The sequence below is a fragment of the Equus caballus genome, chromosome 4 (genome assembly GCF_041296265.1).
Source record: "Equus caballus isolate H_3958 breed thoroughbred chromosome 4, TB-T2T, whole genome shotgun sequence".
NCBI lineage: Eukaryota > Metazoa > Chordata > Mammalia > Perissodactyla > Equidae > Equus > Equus caballus.
In genome coordinates this window covers 95,956,188-95,975,407 of record NC_091687.1, presented here as the reverse complement: position 1 = coordinate 95,975,407, position 19,220 = coordinate 95,956,188, and the positions used below count along the sequence as shown (strand labels likewise).

Here is a 19,220-nt window from a genome sequence, read left to right as displayed (position 1 = left end):
CTTCTCATTGGAGGAGTTTGTTGTCTTTGAGAGAGCAAGTTTTGTTTCACAGTTCAAGCATCATCATTTGCCCTTCAGTCTCCATCCCGGCTATAGCAATGATTATATATGTATAGAATTTTTAAGTAGAGGTGTAGGACACTGAACATTAAGACTATAATCTATCTTGACCTATTTTATGAATGTGTGTGCTTTGAGAAAGGCTTAGCTAGACTGGAAGAACTGATTTCACTTTGTATTTGCTTTTTGTATTTGTTTTTGCCGTTTCTTTTGTTTGCCTTGTGGATTAAGTTTCGTCACCATAATCAGAACTGCATGGACAGCGGGTCGGGCCTGATCTCACAATTTCCTGGTAATTACATGTGACCTTTTTCTCAGGGGTGCCGCCTTCTTGTTAATTTTAATATATACCTAGGCTGTATTTCATCTTACTCTCTCTCTTCCAGCCTCTGCCAGGGTAAATATTGCTCAATGTGGACAGGCTGTAAGTGTTGACTGCAGAAAGCAGAGGCATCAGCATATCATTGCTGAAGGGAGAAAGTGTGATCTGTGCGCTGTCTGTCTCTCCAGCCCTTCCTCAAATCTGTCCTGAGGGTGTCTTCCTCACATGTGATAGAGCCTTCTAGTTCCTAAGCTCCTTTGGGGAGAGGTTCTAGAATCTTCTTTTGGCTCCTCATGCAGTTGCTTCCCTAACCTGAGCCAGGCGCCCATCTGGCCAGCAGAGGTCTGTGTCAGGTACAGTGTGGTCTCCCTCCTCTGGCCGCCATCAAAAGCCCCTTTGTTTTCTCCCTTCCCCCTCGGCCAGGAGGTGGCACTCACCCCGAGAGAGATGGAAATCCCCCAGCACACCACAGCACCGAGCAGCTCTCCAGAACCACCTCTGAAAGCAAAACATCTTCGGCCAACAGAAGTCTTGCGCATCTTTACTTTACCTCAGGAAATAAATTGGGGCTCTGATAATTAATCATCAATTATAAGTTGGATTTAGGGAGAAAATAATTTTCTTTGTGAATGTGAATCTAACTTTTTCTTGTGATTGAAGGAAGTTGCTTATGAAATACCATTTTAATAATTGCGAACTTCAGTTTTTAGCTTCTGTGCCCGCTCTCCCCCGAACCTTAGCAGTTGTGAATGATTTTTATCTACCTTTTCGTAAGGAAACTTGAGTCTAATTCTTGAGTGTAATGTGAATGACTTTGCTTGCCTGTACAGTAATGGTTCACTAAGCATGTGGTGTGTGTGTTTAAGTGTTTTTATAAAGCAAGGAGCATATCTTTGCTTTATTTTAGCCTCATTTTAGTAAAACTGGGATCAGGTAAGGAATACTGACTTTGGGAATCTCTGACTTGTTTTTTTCTTATCCTATACTTGTTTGCAACCTCCTTGTCTTTTCCTTTCCTACCCTCCTCCCCCCTTCTCCAGGGCTGTGCTGAGGCACTGGCTCTGAAGTAACTTGGTAAGAATCACATGGTACTGCGTAGGCTCCTAGAAGAATGTGTGTTAAATGATAGTGGTGCTTCTGTCTGTTCTGTCTTGTTGCTTCATTGCCATCCCCAGGCCTTGTGATAATCATGAAAGCCAGTGGCAAGGCAAGACCCAGGCTTGCTAAGATCCATTCCTTTTCTCTGCATGAGTATTTAGTCCATTTCAGCAAGGGACCGATGTTTGTTACAAACTCTGAAGTTTCCCAGAGGGCTAAGTAAAGTTCTAGAAGTCCAGATCAGGTTTAAGGCATAAGTGGGGTCATAGGGAAACAGAAGAGCACAAAAGGCAGAGAGTGAGAAGAAAAAAGCCAAGAAAACAAACAACTTTCCGACAGTGAGAAGGATAGAGACCTCGTTTCCATCATCTCTGGTCCTCTCTCCTGAGACCTGGTTGCTAACCATTCACTTCTTATTTTTAAATGTGCTTACTTATTTTTGAATAGATAATACATTCGCTTGGTTTGAAAACCAAAAAGTATAGAACATTACACATTGGAATTCTCCCTCCTATCCTGTTCCCCATCCACCAAGTCTCCTCCTGCTTGGCTCAGGAAGTCAACTTTTCTCTTTCGTATGATCCTTCTTTAGGCACACTTACACTCAAGCAAATACTAATGTAGACTCTTACTTTGCCATTCATTTCTTTATCAATTGATCTTCTCTCTCACATCCTCACCTTATTTCCTGTTATTCTACTCTCAATGATTCTTTGTTGGAGCTTTCTTTGAGGAGAAAGATCAGTGGTCACTTGTTTTAGTTATGCCTGATGACCCGAACAAATTCACATGTGTGTTTGTCTTTTTCCCATAGATGAAGTGGAAAGTGAGAAATGGTACCTGTCTGCAGACTTCCCATCAACAACCATCAAGACAGAGCCGATTACGGATGAACCACCCCCAGGACTCGTTCCCTCTGTCACTCTGACCATCACAGCCATCTCCACTCCTTTTGAAAAGGAGGAACCTCCTCTGGAAATGAATGCTGGGGTATACTCAATTTTCCATATAAACAGATTGGATCAAAAGATACAGATCCTCATTCTCCAATAAGGCATTTAATCTTTTTAGAGCTAGTGGCTGTCTATGTTTAAGCATATATGACTATGTATGTACGCATGTATGTATCAAGGATATATTGATTTGGTGTCAGCATTAATTATCTACTTCCTTTAAAGGCATTGCCTAGAAAAACTGGTGGCAAGTCTGATTTTATTTTTTCTATGATTTCTATTACAAAATAAAACAGATAAATATCCATGGTAAAAAAAAAATTTTCTGTAGGACTGATTTTAAGCCTGTGGCAAGGGAGTGGTTAAGATGATGCAATCCATGGCTTACAGGGCTATGGCTTTCGGGAATGCCAGTTCCTATGTTGCATTTTACTTTCCTAAGGCAATGCTGAGTTGCCCTGACCCAATACAGGGGTCTCCCACCTACTTGTTCTTATTGTATTACCTGTAGAGAACATAAGAAATTGGAATTTCTTCCTTGCTTGATTGAATCATCCTTGTACATCTTACAGATGTTGGAAGCCAGTCCTAACTTTCCTTAAGTTCAAAGCCTCAGGTTATTAACAATGACTCCCCTGACATTCTTCAAGTCAGGTCTCCTCTGAGCAAGGGGGAGTAGTCTGCCTGGACAAGGTAACTCAGGCGCAATAGAGCCCCGAAGCGTAGCTGCATATCCATTCTTAGTGCTCCTACACGCTATCTGTGTGGGAGATGAAGCCTTGTAGGATGAACGCCTCTGCAACTGCCCTCTGTCACTCCTTTCTCAGTAGCTACCTGAGTCCCTTTATTGGACTGGGCTTCTAGAGTATGTGTTAGTCTCCTTGCTGGACATGATTTTAGATCAATTGATTTTTTTTAGGTTTTTTTTTTTGAGAAAGATTAGCTCTGAGCTAACATCTGTGCCCATCTTCCTCTACTTCATATGTGGAATGCCTGCCACAGCATGGCTTGACAAGCGGTACCACGTCCGCACCCGGGATCTGAACCGGCGAACCCTGGGCCATTCAAGCAGAATGTGTGACCTTAAACACTGCGCCACTGGGCTGGCCCCTAGTTCAATTGATTTTTAAGTATGTAACTCAGAAAGGTTAGGTTATGGTCTTGCTTCCTGTGCTTGGGCCAGATGCCTTTTCTCCTTTCTCTACTGAGTATTTCATGGTTAGATGTTGTCAGTTATCAGAAATCCTAGAGAGAATGGATGGGCTTGGCTCACGTAGTTCCTACTGCAGGATAAACTGGTGGAGGCCTGTGGTCCTTTAAAAACTTACCAGACTATTTCATGATAAAATACCTCCATATTACATTAAAAACAGTAGAAAAAAGCACTGATATGTGAGCTCTGGGTTTTTAATTTTAGAATTGTGAGGGTTCCATCAACGGTAATGCCAGGTTTGGCAGTGAGAGAAAGGTTAAGAACTAAAACTCCTCCTTGTCAAAGAAGCAGCTTGTTCTCAGGGGCCTCAGCCGGCTCCCGAGAAATGAGGCTGCCCTGAGAAGGGGACACAGATGACAGATAGCTCCCCTGTGTGTTTCTTCAGGGTTGTTATTGGTTTTTAAAATCTGTGTTTGAAATCCTTCCTTTAGGTTGACTCCTCGTGCCAGACCATAATTCCAAAGATTAAGCTGGAGCCTCATGAAGTGGATCAGTTCCTAAACTTGTCTCCTAAAGAAGGTCTGTGTGCCCTCCCTCCTTTCCTTCGGGTTACGAGGTGTCGGGGCAGCGTCTAAAGAGAAAGGGAATGTGGGAGAATGTGCTGGGGTTCGTTCGTACCACAGGCACAGCTTGCTTTATGAAAGAGCTCTCTTCTGAAAAATCTTGATTCTAAATACAAATTTCGAAAGCTAAATTTTATTTACCCATCTATGTACATGCTTAATTTCCAGCTGAAGCTTTTACTTTACTTTTACTCCTGGCCAGGATGATTTTTCAAACCTTTGTAGGCTGCTGTGAGACTTGGGTGCTGGCGCTCAGGAGCGCTACTGCTCTGAGGCCACGCTGGTGAACCTGTGAATAGAACCCAGCTCCCTGCACTGGAGTGAGGACCAGGAGAAGCGAGGAAACAGACTCCATGAAGGCACCTTGCCTGTTTAAAACAACTCTAGTTGAAACCCTTTGTAAAGTGAATTCACAGTTTCTCTCTCTGATCCGTTCAGTGTTTTTAAACGTTGATCTTGGATGACAATAGTTGCAAGGAGCCTCCTACCTATTTGTAATGTTCATGTATCTCATGGGCTTCTTGCCATCCATTTAGAACTAAATAATGTCATACTTGAAGTTGTCATGCTTTCCCTTTGTTTTCTTCTCTATGTCGGTTTCTTTCTGACTTCTCCCTTTTGTTCTCATGTGAAGCTCATTGTCAGGACTTCTGAACACAGACCCCTAAGTCTCGTGGAAGGTAGAGAAGCTGTTTGCCTTGTTGGCTCAGATCCTCTGCATGGGCCGTGCTCTTCTTCATTCTGTGCCTTTGGTCATGCCATCACCCCCCTTTGTATTTATATTTTCAGTCCAAGTTTAGCAGGACAGTTTATTCGTGTGGTCAACAAATAAGAAATCTGTATTTGTCTTTGTCATAGAAAAGCTATGTGTGCTGTGGTGTGTACTTAACGTGTTGATGTCACACACGAGCAGTTCTCATGGAAGCCTAGTCTACCTTCATTCCACTAGAAGCTAAGTCAGGATTTGATTTGTGAGAATTTAATCAGGGTTGGCATTTGCCTTTATTATCAGTAAAGAAAGGATTAGATTTAAAAAATTAATAATATGACTAGAATCCATATTGAGATATTTCTTTGCACTGAGTGACATGTATTATTAGTTCCTTTCAGCTTTATATACTAAATATTACTAATTTATATATTACTTGCTTTCAAGTAATTCCTTTTGTTTTTATGACACCTGTTACTGCTATCGCTATGGAATACACTTGCTCTTTTAATTTATGTTGCAATATGTTTCAGAAAGTGTCATAAGTGTAACAGCAAATCCCATCGTGGCTTCAGAATCTGGGATCGCTGGAGGAGAAATGTTTCAAGAGTAAAGTGAATGGCGGTCCTTTCTCATTATCCTAGACAAACAGAGATTAGGAAATTCAATCCCCTTGATACCTCAGGGCTTCTAGGCAAAGGACCTCGTTGTCCCCAGCCCTTTCAGTAACCTAAGAGTGGCATTTCACATGATATTTAGAAATCTGATACTGAGGCACCTGTGGCCAGGTCAGTAGCTCTTGATAGATGGGAAAGAGGAGATTCAAGTTTGCTTCGTGTTTCCTGTCATACATTTCTATTTTTTGTGGGACACCCTCTGCCTAGAAAGGAGAAAAGTATTATTTGGCTGGTGCCAAGTGAAAGGGACAGGTAGGCTCTGGGTAGGTCATCTTGGCTTGTTCTCCTGAATGTTCCAGCACAGCGTGCAGACAACGGGAGCCCCTAACAGGTTAGTCAGCTCCCGGTGTTGTTTTTCTTTTAACCATTGTTAAAAGATAAACAGAGGTGTGTTATAAATTTTGAGTTTATTTGAGCAAAAAGCAATTCGAATCCAGCAGTGCCAAACCGGAAGTGGTAGGGAGTGCCCCACCAACAGAAGCTCCGAGGGACTTTTATAGAGTAGAGGCGGAAGCAAAGTAGGGGAATGATTGTTGGCTGTGGCTTACAGCCCAGGTGGCTGTCTGTGATTGGTTGTCCTTAGGTTTTGATTTCATAACCTTGAGGCATTTACAGGCTTAGATTTTGGTTTGCTTACGTAGGCTGCCACAGCATTAAGGCCACCTCAGTCTAATTGCCTCCTTGTTTAATTTATTTAACACTATAAGGTGCCATAGGTATTTGTGCCGTTGCGAAAACCTTGGTTAGCCCTCTCAGGACTCCTTTCTAGCCAAGCACAGATTTAAGGCGCCCGCTTACCCTGCTCAGCTGCCTGGAACTGTTGGCAATAGAGGTATGTAGGATTGTTTTAGAATATTCTTTAGCTCTCAGTGCTCACAGACACTAAAACATCCAGGTAGCTCTTTGGCAGAGAACAAGGAAAACGTCTAGCAAAAAGTAATATGTTAGAAAAAGAGTAAGAGGAAGGTTACAGTGAGAGAGAGAGAGAGAGAAGAGAGAAAGAAGGGGGAAAAAAGTGTTCTGTGAATGGTGGGGGTGGCTGAGAGGGACATCACCTGTTGTTACCTCGGATATTCAGGTATTTTAGAAGGAGTGAGAGCTACTTTGTTGCTTGTCACCTCCAAAGGCAGCTCTGGATCGGGCCATTTTTCTTAGGTTGGTCATTGTGCCTTAGAAAGGCCTTGCCATCAACGGTACGTCAGGCAGTCTCTGATGAAGAGAAGAGGAATAGGCTGAGGCCCTTCCGTGGCCCCAGGCAGTTCTCTAGCCAGACAAGCCCAGGGGTGTGGGAGGCACCCAGGCACCATGCCCAGTTCAGAGCTGTTGTGCTAAGGGCTCCGTTGTCCTGGGGGCCCTGGGAGAGGTGTAGTCATGAAAGGCTTGCCCAAGATTATGTCCCTTGGCTTAGTAACTGTGGCTGGCTCTCAAGGTATTTCAGAAGAATGAGACCCCAGAACTCTTTTTATCAGGTTGAACTCAGAGTGGATTCTTCCTCCAGGAGCCCATTCCTGCTGCCCTGGAAAGGGACGCCCACTGCAGCTCGCGGGCCCAGGCAACCAGTGTGTGCCTCCCCAAGGAGAGGCGAGGGATGGACTTTTAGATGCTGAGAGACTTTGCAGGAGAAAGCCTCACTGCTCCTTTTATTTCCCAGTGCCTATTTATCTATCTACAAATGGATTTCATATTTTCTACATGAAGAATGCCTGGCATCTTGCCTGCGGTCCTACCATGCACATTCCTCTAGAAATAAATGAACTATTCTCAAACCCTCATGGGCTCCCAGGTTTCGCGATTCTTTTTTTAAAGATCATCATATTAACATGGTTTACCACTCAAACAATAGAAGCTACACAAAATGAATACAGTGAAAAGTTATGCCAACACAGTCCCTATCTACCCTAATTTCCCCCTGCCCCCATCAGGTCATAATTTTATCAGTTTCTTATCTATTTTCCAGTGTTTCTTTACGCCGATACAAACAAATAGGAGTCTGTATTCTCTTTCTCTCCTTTTTCATACAAAAGGAGGGCTCCATTATACACTGTTCTGCACCTTGATTTATTTTAACCCGCTCCCGACCATACATCTTGGACATCTTTCCACATCGGCACATGGAGATTCCTTATTCTTTTGTTCAGCTGTCCCGGGTTCCTCTGTAAGGATGTGCAGTTGTTTATCCACCCCCCCCCCACCCCCCCGAGTCCTGCTTTGTTGCTGTCTGATGGATGAAATCTGTTTTCTTCTTTCAGCCTCCGTGGACCACCTGCACTTACCGCCCACCCCACCCAGCAGCCACAGCAGTGACTCAGAGGGCAGCCTGAGCCCCAACCCACGCCTGCACCCCTTCGGCCTGCCCCAGACCCACAGCCCGGCCAGAGCCGTGGCCCGGGCCCCGTCGGCCCTCTCCAGTTCTCCTCTCCTCACAGCGCCTCATGTGAGTATTCGATCTGCGTCTCTGGGCCTGAGCCCCTTCCTTCTGTCACTCAGAGCTTCGCCCACAGTGGGTGCCATTCAGGGCCACTTGATTTTCATTCTTATCAGAAAGTTTATGTTTAACTGCCAAAGCAGGTGATAATCTTAAAAGAACATTTTTTACGAGCTGCCCATAATCTCACAATGCTAACACAATTCTCTTCCTGTGCACACTTCCAGTTTTTATTCATACGTTTATTTTATGTAGCTATAAGCATGAGGAATAAAAACGTGTTGTTTTTCTCCTCAAAGTTATATCACAAATATTTACCATCAATCTAGGTGGTCCTTATGACCTACAATAGGAAATAACTTATTTTTTAAATAAGCAGTCTTTCATGAGTTTGGAAATCTCTCTGAGATTAGACGCTTTGATGTCTAAATCTCAAAAATACAATTTAACCCTCTTTTGTCTGTGGGTCAGCTCTTAACCTAGCGACTCAGGTGTAGAAATCATGAGTTGTCATTCATCCCTCACGAATATAAGGACACCATTTTCCAAATAAAAAATAGGGATAGATAATTAACTTCTTATTGTTCTGAAGAGTTCATTGATTTCTTTCAAGATTTAAAAATTATAGTCAACCTTATTGAATTTATAATATCACGTAGAGCAAATTTAAATGAAATGAGATATTTAAAAATTCTATGAGAACCATCTATTGATGAACATAATTTTGAAAATTTGAATTTAATCTGCCTCAGAAAGTTCTAGATTTGTGGCCACATTTTTATGTATCACTATTACTGAAGTCAAGGCAGTTAACTCTTTCCATCTCTATCTCTACCTTCTCGGCTCTAACCGGACACTTCACTCCTTCGATTACTGGAATAGTGTTCATCCTGTGTATCTGTGTGTCCTCCCACAATCAGTCTGTTCTACGTGTTCATGGAGGAAATCCCCCCATATCATCCTCTTGCTCAGCAACCATGTTGTGTTTCCCTGTTAACTACTGGTGTCAAGCCCTAATACCTCTGCTTGGTACCAAGGGCCCCCCCATGTGTGCCCCAACCCGCTGCTGCTTCAAGGACTTCTTGCCCACGGTAGGCAGAGCGGCTGCTTCAGTTACTCTTCAAAATACTGGCTTTTGCATGAAAGGCCCTCCTCTCTCTACGTAAATCATCCCCTTTCTTTCAGGAGGCCCAATTCAAGTCTTACCTCCTACCCTAATCCTTCCCTTAATCACATAAATTCAAGTGTTCTCTTTCTCCAAATTTTTAATGTGCCCTGAGTTAATATTACGGTGTAGCGTTTAATTGCTCTCATCCTTTCTCGTGTATCGATTCAGTCTCAATCTTGATCATTAGCTGCTTGCGAGGTGGAATTTGTTTTCAGTCTTCCACGGCATTTAACGTGGAGCTAATATGCAACAGGTATGAAATTTGTTTGACTAATTATAGACACGTCATTCTAATTTGAGTTAAATGAGATGAGCTACACTTCTCATCCTTGCTGATGATGGACAGTCTGTGACCGTATTGACCAGCGACTTTCATGGAAAGTGCCCATAGGTGTATCCCTGAGAGCCCTGGCTCCTTAGCTGTAAGTGGAGGATAAGGAGTGACCCCTCGTGTGTAGAGAGCATCTTACAAAATTGTTTTTTCAAGAGAACAACCAAACTCTTTCCCACAAACAGAGCTCCAAGTAAATCCTTCATCACTTCAAGGCCAGGAAATCTCTAGGGATGTGGGAAATGAATTCTGTCCTTTAATTTTGACCTTTCAGCTAGAGGGGTACTTTCTGGGAAGTCATGGGTGGATATTTCTTTACCTTTTCCCTTGAATTATAAATCTTGGGTTATAGCAGTCACATGAGAGTGTCTTCTCCATCTTTGCTTCCACTGTAAAGTACCTATTTACCACCAAAAGCAGATGGGCATCCTTTTCTCTCAGCCGTTTGCAAGGTATTATAACAGACTCTCCTCACCCCCAGGAGGAGATTCCTCAGTGTCCTGGGTGTTTTTCTCTGACCCTCTTCTGCTTCTTGGTCTGCATAGAAACTGCAGGGATCAGGCCCACTGGTCCTGACAGAGGAGGAGAAGAGGACCCTGATTGCTGAGGGCTATCCCATCCCCACCAAATTGCCCCTGACAAAATCAGAGGAGAAGGCGCTGAAGAAAATCCGGAGGAAAATCAAGAATAAGGTGAGCCCTTCAAATCTAGGCACTTCTGTGAGCAGAGACAGGGAGCAGAACCAAGCCCACATGCTCTCCCTCCCTTCCCAATGGCCAACACTGGCCCAGCCCATGGTGGGGACCAAGGCTTGCCCCTGTCTTCCTCCAACCCCTCCATCCATCCTCTAGGCCAGTGGACTCCCAAATCGGGTGTGCACCCTCCTTAGTGCCCAAGACGATCCATTCAGGGATGGGAGGAAAATATTAGAACTTCCATTTACATTTATTTTTTTGTTGCAACCTTTTAAATTTCTGTTTTATGATGTGCACTGTATTTCCTTCTAATTGGCATGTATATAATTTGTAAATAAATATAAATACATTGCAGGTGTTTGCTTAACTTTTTTTTCTTGATAGAGGTTTGATTAAAAAGATTCTGCAGACCACCCTTCTATACCTGGGTCCAGCAGTCTCCTGGTTCTAGTCCCCTACAGTGTGAATCAGGGCTGGTGAGGCCCAGGGCCAAGCCTAAGGCATGTGTAGAGCAGGAGGGAGGAAGCAAAGAGAGGAAGAAGGAATGAGTTTAGTTATAACTTTCATCCATGTGCAGAACCAGTAGGGAGTTTGTATATGGCCAAGCCCATCTGTCTTCTTTTATATTTTATAGTCGAACCACCGGAGGTCCATGGAGTTGAAATCATTTAAGACCATAAGATGGTTTATGACCCACGTATTCTGTTCTGACCACTAGGGCCTAGTTTGTTGGAAAGTAGGTGAGAGCATAGGTTGGTTGAAACCAGAGAGGAGAGAAGTGATTAACAGATGAACCAGCAGGTTAAATAAATGAGGAGTGGCCACAAAAGTGAGCAAGACTTTGCTGATTTCTGTGGTAATGGCCTCCGTGTCTTGCATTTATGCATAATCGGTTTACTGATATAGCTGGAACTTAATCCTTTTTTCTCCTTTTATATCTCAGATTTCTGCCCAGGAAAGTAGGAGAAAGAAGAAAGAATACATGGACAGCTTGGAGAAAAAGTAAGCCTTCTGCCAAACTGGTTGTGTTTATTGGGCGATATACATAGAGAAATGTGTGTGCCGAGCATCTGTTTTCCATGAGAAACCTTCGTTCTGGCTGCCATGAAAGCTGGTTGGTTAATCAGCTATGTTTTGACTGCCCCCTAGTGGTTTTTAGAAGGAAAAGCTTATACGGACGGTGAGAATTAGTACACTCAATCTTAGGATCCTTGAGTCCTTGAGGGCTTCCTTTCAAGCAAGTACAAATATTAACGTTTGGGCACGTTCCTGGAACTCCTCAGAGGAGAGGCACTGTTTGGCCAGAAGGAGCAGTGTTAATTAATCAGTTCCCATTGGCCACATTCCCTCGCTCCTGAGAGTAAGCAGACAGAGAATGAAATAAGTCAGGTGGCATTCTTTATTTCTGTCCAGTATAGCTCATGCTATGGGCGAGTGACTTTTTACAAAAGACACCTGATGGCACCTTCTGTTCTTCTGAAGAGGCTGGAAGGTCAGGAGGGCTGTTAGAAAAATATGAATTCAATTCAATTTTGTATTAGCCCTAGAAATAATTCTCCAGCTAACCAACTAATATCAGTTTCAGACGGGAATGTGGCCCCAGCCCCAGCAATGAGTCTTCTTGTGTCTCTGGGGAAAGGAGTGGTCAGTGGATCCTGGCTGGTTCTTGAAGTTCCTACTGAAAGTTAGTGCTTCTACCTCCTGATTGAGATAGTGGTAATTTAGCGCTAAGTAGTCCTGTTTTGTTCCATCATTTTCTGTAGGGATCCAGGGTCAAGATGTTTCAATGAAGATCTCTTTATTGCCTCGTTGGGGCATGCATGCTCCACCGCCCGGATTGCTTGTCTTGAGGTCCTGGGTTCTTGTCTTCCCCTCTCACCCTATCCAAAACCCCATGGCTTCCTGTCAGTCCTTCTGGCCAAGAGCACAGTTAACGGCACCCAGACTCCTGTAGTGTAGAGGGAGGAGTGTGGTGGGCATTGAGAGCAGTAGGGAAGGGCTGAGAGAAAACAAGGTTGCAACACCCTAAAAGAGTTTATATTGTGTACCATCCCTATCAATTTTCCACTATTGAGGCACTTGCTACTCAAGTCTAATTTTATTTTCTTTTGTTTCCTTTTCCTTCTTGCCAACTCAGGTTGGCCAAGCTCTCTCCCTCACCTCCCTAGAACAACTAACACCCGTCTTCTTTCTCTGATCTCCACCTACCTCCACCCTAGCTGCTGGCTTAGTGTTTGCTCTTCTAATAAAACTACTTTTCTTCTTTCTCTCTCTTCTCTAGGGTGGAGTCTTGTTCAACTGAGAACTTGGAGCTTCGGAAGAAGGTAGAGGTTCTAGAGAACACCAATAGGTAAGTGTCGCTGGAGTGAGGAGCTGATGGCGCTGCCTACTGAAAGGCAGGGAAGACGGGGCAGATCCAGGACCAGAGCCGGAAGGAAGATGGAGATCACGGGACAGCCCTACTCCACCCACCTGTTCCTGCCCCACACCCACAGCATATACACACTCATGCGCATCCACGTTCTTTACTTTCCTAAAAGAAGTAAGATTAATGAAGAGGCTGATCATGGCTATTATAAGCGGGTTAAGGAAGAGGCTTGGAGGAAAATAAAGTCAATATCTTTGGTTCTCCTGAAAAGGACATCAAACTTCAGACATGGACAAGGAGGTACTGGCCACTTCCCTGTCGCCCAATTTGAGTAAGAAATGGTGTTTATTCATGAAAAAAAGAGAAAATCAAGTTTATTCTTTTAAATTACAGTTTTGAAAATTAATTAGCTAATTAATTAATTACATTTCAAACCCATTTTGAAAAATAACTGCAGGACAGAGTGAGTTAATGAGTTCTTCCAGCATGCCCTGTGCCAGGCGCTGTTTTCAGCACTTTAACGTATTAACTCATTTAACCTTCCAACAGCTCTGTGAGGTGGTCCTATTACCATCTCCATCATTCAGAGGGGGTAACCGAGACTCAGCTGGTCAGGTCATCTGCCCACAGTCACACAGTTAATGCTAGAGCTACATTTAGATGCAGACAATCTGGGTCCGGAGCCTCAGTATGGAAGGAGCCTAAGCCAGCCTGGGTGGGGCTAGTGGTTAAGATTCGGTGCTCTCACTCCTGCAGCTCTGGTTCATTTCCCAGTCAGGGAACCACACCACCTGTCCATCAGTTGTCGTACTGTGGTGGCTGCATGTTGCTTTGATGCTGAAAGCTATGCCACTGGGATTTCAAATACCAGCAGAGTCACCCATGGTGGACAAGTTTCATCTTCCAGACTAAGACAGACTAGAAAGAAGGACCTGACCACCCACCTACCCACTTCCCCAAAAAATTGGCCATGAAAACCCTATGAATAGCAGCAGAGCATTGTCTGATAGAATGCTGGAAGGTGAAAGGATGGCACAAAAAGACTGGGCAGGGTTCCACTCTGCTATCCACAACAAGTATTGAGCTTTATCCCTGGGTCATATGCAAGAGAAAAGGGTTAAAGTATAGGGTTAAGAAACTGGAGTTGGGGAGCATTCATCCAGAATGTGTGTGTTTATGTGTATGTGGCACATACCTGTGCTTTGGAAAGTAAGGTGTTTGTGAGTCAGGGGATCCTGTTGCTCTTAGTTGTTATAGATCTGACAATTCAAGCAGGGAAAAGTTGACTTTTAGGTAAGCAAAATATTAATTAATCATTTTAAGGCTTAGCATTAATGCCTAATAACAATTTTGCAAATGTTAATGGATCAAGTTAAATCTATTTGCATGTCTTTTGATAATAACATTACATTTGGCTCCCATTTCCTAAATATTCATGGTTTGTTGCTCAAAGAATAGGCTAATCTAGTCGTGAGTTAAAATTGCCATCAGTGGGAATATTGGACACTGTGGCCCCGCTGAATTTGCCTCTGCGTTTCTGGGAACGTGAGCTCATATAGCAGGTGAAGGGCAGTCTCTTTAAGTGCCCTGTAGACAGACTGCAGAATTAAGTAACTGTTACCAGCTCCATGTGGTATTGCCTTGATCCCCTGAGACAGAGGAGATGGTTTCCAGAACCGCTGTAGGATTCTGGTTTCACGGTCGCCTTTGGCCATTAGTCTCCTGAGGCTTCATCCCTTCTTATCTCCACCTTCACTCCTGCTAGAGTGTTTCTCTGGGTCCTGACCCCCTGCCAGAGTCTGTATCCATCTCTTTAGCATCCTGAGCAGATAGGAGTTCTCACGCCCATCCTAGCACTTGCTGCCGCAGAAGTCCCCTGTTCACAAGTAGGACAAATCCAGGCCATGATTTGGTGAAAAACGGAAGAGGAATCTATCCAAGATAACTGTCGAGTTTGGTCCAGGTTTGGTCTTGTCTAGGGGCTCTGGGTGTCAGGTCTTCCCGCCGCCACATGGGGGCAGCAGAGGTGCAGCACGGGCTGTGCTGGGGAGCAGCGGGCGCTTGGGATGAAGTGTCTCTCCTCCCCTCTCCAGGCTGACAGTGTTGTATCATATTTTTTTAACTTAAAAAAAAACCCCAAAACCCACACATGACCCATTGTAGAAAAAATTAGAAAATATATTTAAAAAAGAAGAAAAAATTGCCATCTTTTCACCTAGAGAGATGCTTACATTTTGGAATATTTTGTATGTATTTATATTGTACATACTGTTTTGTTAAGAAATTTTTCCATTTAACCAAATATACTGGCCATAGTTTCATACCAATAAATGTATTTCTACAGAATCCTTATTTCTATCAGATTTTGGTAAAGAGCTCTCGTCTGAGGGACATTGACATAAGGCACATCTGATTCCATGTGACAACAATCCATTTTTGCCAGTTGTTTTTATCTTTTTAAATAATGGCTGTAGCTATTTTAGTATGATGTTGGTTATTATACCATATGAGGTATGGGAACATATGACATGTTTGAGCTTGGGGTCAGCATAGCTCATGTTCTTCCCTGAGAGTCAGTGACAATCTTCCTTCTCTTCTTTACTGGCTGTGGAACCTTTCTCCCGTCGTGTAGCTGACTAGAACCTCCACTGAAGAAAAGAAGTCTGCCTCACGAGATCGGTACTCTGCTCTGTCCCTTGTCTGTCAGGAGCCTCCTCTGTGGTTCCCCCAGAGGCCCTGTGCGTCTTCTCCCGTTTCTTCTCTCTTCAAAGCTTACCTCTCGTGGACAACTCTTTCATGGTTGTAATGGCTGACAATGTCTTAATCTTTAATCTTCTCACGGAAATCTCATCAGGGAGCTCCTAGGGTCATCATTTCTAAAGTGCAGCAGCTTTTGATGTGTTTTGACTTGAGAGGTCAAGAAACAAAAGCAGAGCTGCGCTTCTTGCAAAGGGCAGGTGGGCCTGCCTTCCCAGCGGCTGCCCCTTCCCCCTTTCTCCTCTTGTTTCTTGCGAGGGCCTCCACTCAGAGGGCACCCCACTAGCCAAAGTGACTGTAACGTAAGCCTTGGCAATCTCCTGCCCAAACCAGTCAAGAGGAGTCGGTGCTTTGGGCGTGTGGTAAGGGGAGACTTTTGGACCCTTTGCTCATGTCACGTCGTGTAGGTGACCCAGTGTTTGAACTAAGTACAGGGCTGGGCCTAATGAACACACACCTGTGTTTGTGTTCGTGCTCATGCTTCTTGTATTATTATCCTTTGGAGGAGCTGCACAGAGGTAGGAGTGACTGCTGTATGTGAACAGGATGCTGGGAGACCAGAAGTAGGGGGGACACCTTGGGTGCCATTGTTTCCGATGGCATGACATGGTGGGAAAGGTGAGTGGGTATTTCATCATTGACCAAATTAAAGAAAAAGTATACGTCTTTGCGTTTTAGCATTTCTGTGCTACACCTCTTAGGGGACTTTTCCATCCGGATGAAAATGTGTGCTCGGAAATGAGTCGGTCCTGAATCTTTTGGTTTGTACTGGCCTCAGCAGCAGCTGCCTGGTATCTTGCTGGCTTCTAGGTGAAAAGACCCTTTCACCTGAGCTCAGGAAGCTGCAAGAGGATGGGGACGGGAGAGATGAAGAAGTCCTCTTAACCCTTCTGCAGCCTGACCGCAGGAGGCTCTCGGAGCAGAGCTGAGGCCATGTGAAGGCACCTTCACTCTTCCTTTGCTGAGGCGGTCCACTAATGGAATGCCATTGGGAAACGTGTAAGATGAGAGATGCTTTCCCAGTGGGCCCTCTGTATGGGCCCCCTGGGAAATGTATGCTCAATCAGGACATACATTTTCACTTAAAAGTCCAGGTGAGGCCCATGCATGGCCGCTAGAGGATCCTCTTGGCTTTCTAATGCTTATCATTCACCTCTCTAAGCTACAAGCTCTCTGGATGGCCCTACGCTTGTCTCATTCCTGAGAAATCCTGTCTTTCCCCCTTTATATCCTTGTCTTCTGCACAACTGATGTGCAGACGCTGCCCAGCCCAGCAGTGTTGGGCATTTGTGATTCAATTTGCTCCACTCATTTCTTTTTTTTTTTTTAAACAACTTTTATTTATTTATTTGTTTTGAGGAAGATTAGCCCTGAGCTAACATCCGCTGCCAATCCTCCTCTTTTTGCTGAGGAAGACTGGCCCTGAGCTAACATCCGTGCCCATCTTCCTCTACTTTATATGTGGGACGCCTACCACAGCATGGCTTGCCAAGCGGTGCCATGTCTGCACCCGGGATCCGAACCGGCGAACCCCAGGCCGCCGAAGCGGAACGTGCGCACTTAACCGCTGCGCTGCTGGGCCGGCCCCTCCACTCATTTCTTATTTTGCTCTCCTGCCTCTATAGGGCAGTGAGCTACAGATCCCCTCCTCCAGCCCTGACTTGTAGGAGCGTTGAGACTTGAAATGCTCTTTAGAGGTCATTTTATTTAACTGCTAATCACTTTATTTTATAGAAGAGGAAACGGAGACCTCATGAGGTTAAGGTCATCCAAACATTTAAAGGTAGAACAGGGACTAGAACTCAGCCTCTTAATTTTTAAATCTGTCCTTAACTTGATTTCTCCTCTGCTGTGCCCCTCTCTCCTTCAAGGACCACTGCCTTTCCCCAGCACAGGGCCAACTCTAAACCTTAGCAAGAGGGCTTGCTTTGGACTCTGTGTTTTAGAGGATCCTGCGCTAGCTTTCCTCTAGCCACACCCCTCTCCAGGGGATGAGTAGTCAGCAGGACCAAGGAGTTGTGTCTATCCAGAGCTCTCACTCTCCCCCTTCTAGATCATTCCTTGGTACCTGGGATCCTGGAATTCCCTGCCTCAAGGGCCTTAGTCCATTTTCAAGGCCTGTGTGAATCTCTATGCCAAGTCTTTCTCCAAATGGTAGATCTGGCCACCAGTGGGCCACCCCTTAAGCTGATAGGGTGGCCAAAGATAGCTCTTTGTGAGGGCTGTGTATGGAATTTGAACCTTGGCAGATGTGTGTCTGAAATCCTTCACAGTGTGTTTGATTTGGGATTCCATTTGATCTTATTAACAGAAGACATGAAATTCCTGGGTCAGAGACAAAGGACTTGGTTACTCACAGCACAGCAAGCAGCATGCGCATCAGCACATTTGCATCGGTTCTCCTCGCCCTCAAGTTCTGTGATGGATCTGGGTGGATGCTGTGTTCTCAGGGGGTTTGTGTGACAGCTAAGGAACCTAAGCTTAGGGAATCCACTGCTTTTATAGCAAGCAGTAATTAAGCCTGGTTTTCACCCAGGGGGAGACATTACCTCTTCTCTCAAGGTTACCAGCTTCATAAACAACCTATATTATGGCCTGTGGAGAAGAGCAATCAGGACTTTTGTCATGGCGTTGTCAGTGAAACATGTAGGAGCATGAGACCCAAGGAGAACTGTCTCTCCCAACTTGTGTGGGGCAGAGCCAGAGATAGGAAGAGAAAGGGAGCAGCCTGTGGCCAGGAGAAGTTCCGCCCATACCACTGCTTTTTGGTGAGGAACGCTGGGGAATCTAAGAATCCTGAATTCAAACCCAGTCTTGGAGAGAGTTGGAAGGAGCAGGTATTTGGGGCACCTATGGACAGAGTTTGCCTGTCTTGGGGTAGATTGGATGAGGAGGAGATGTGTGATATGTGGACCTCATTTGCACTCTTTCTCCAGACTTCACAGAAGTAAGGGACATGCTTGTTCTGATATGTATCTCTGTTGTTATCAGAAATAAGAATTCCTTAATTTTCCTCTTTGAGCTTCCTCTTGGCTATAGTCCTTCTTTTTGTCTACCTCTACTTTTCTTGTTCTTTACAATCTATATACAATTCCTGGGAAAGTGCTTTCCAGCTAAGCCTACGGGAAAGCTAGAGCAGGATCCTCTAAAACACAGAGTCTACATAGCTTTGACTATGTTTTGCTCTCCTAATTTGTTTGTTTTGCCACATTGCTGCATCCATTTGCACCAGTTTTGTATATTTGCTCCCTATGCACTCTTAGGATTTTCCACGTGTGAGTTCTCCTCTTCCCTTTGGACTGACCATAACCAGATGGGCCCAGCCCCCTGCTGTACACAGAGAGGCCATTGGAGTGCTGATGAATGACCCAAGTTACTCCTCTGTAGACCTTTATCTTGGTTTAATTCACTTTTCATTTCTCATTTTCTCTAACTTCTGGTTGTGTGAAGAGTAGAAGCTTTCTTTTTAGGTGAAAATATTTCAGACTTCAAGGATTGTTGGGTACCAGAGTAAGTTCCCTGGAGAGATTAGGAAGGCATTTTAGAGTAACTTAGTGATGAAATTAGAAATTTCGCAGCCCCAGAAAACATTCTAGAACTCTGTTTTTTGTGTTCCTGGGTGAGTAGGTAATAGAATATTTCAGAAGTGCCCTCTGGTTCTTCTTGTAATGTAGCAATTGCACCAAAAGAGAAAGGAGAAAATTATGCTTTCTTTTTTTTTCATTTAGACCAGAGCCCCAGGAACAATCCTCGAAACTTCCGTAAATGATCATAAATAAATGAATATTCAGAGTTTAGGATTTTAGTGGAATGTGATTGATTGTCTTTTGTATATGTCTCACTTTAGTATTTAAAAGTCTTTAAGATAGTTCATGAGTCTC

The 19,220-nt window shown here is 44.2% G+C and overlaps 1 protein-coding gene across 3 annotated transcripts in view; it reads left to right on the top strand.

The window, feature by feature from the left end:
• Nucleotides 1-19,220, top strand: part of CREB3L2 (cAMP responsive element binding protein 3 like 2) — a 112,436-nt gene that overhangs the window by 76,052 nt on the left and 17,164 nt on the right. For all 3 annotated transcript variants that reach the window (XM_001499610.7, XM_070265914.1, XM_070265915.1), the window contains exons 3-8: nt 2,295-2,470; nt 4,078-4,165; nt 7,845-8,029; nt 10,065-10,211; nt 11,158-11,216; nt 12,496-12,564. In XM_001499610.7, the coding sequence (XP_001499660.4) occupies nt 2,295-2,470; nt 4,078-4,165; nt 7,845-8,029; nt 10,065-10,211; nt 11,158-11,216; nt 12,496-12,564 (724 nt within the window). The remainder of the gene's footprint in view (nt 1-2,294; nt 2,471-4,077; nt 4,166-7,844; nt 8,030-10,064; nt 10,212-11,157; nt 11,217-12,495; nt 12,565-19,220) is intronic.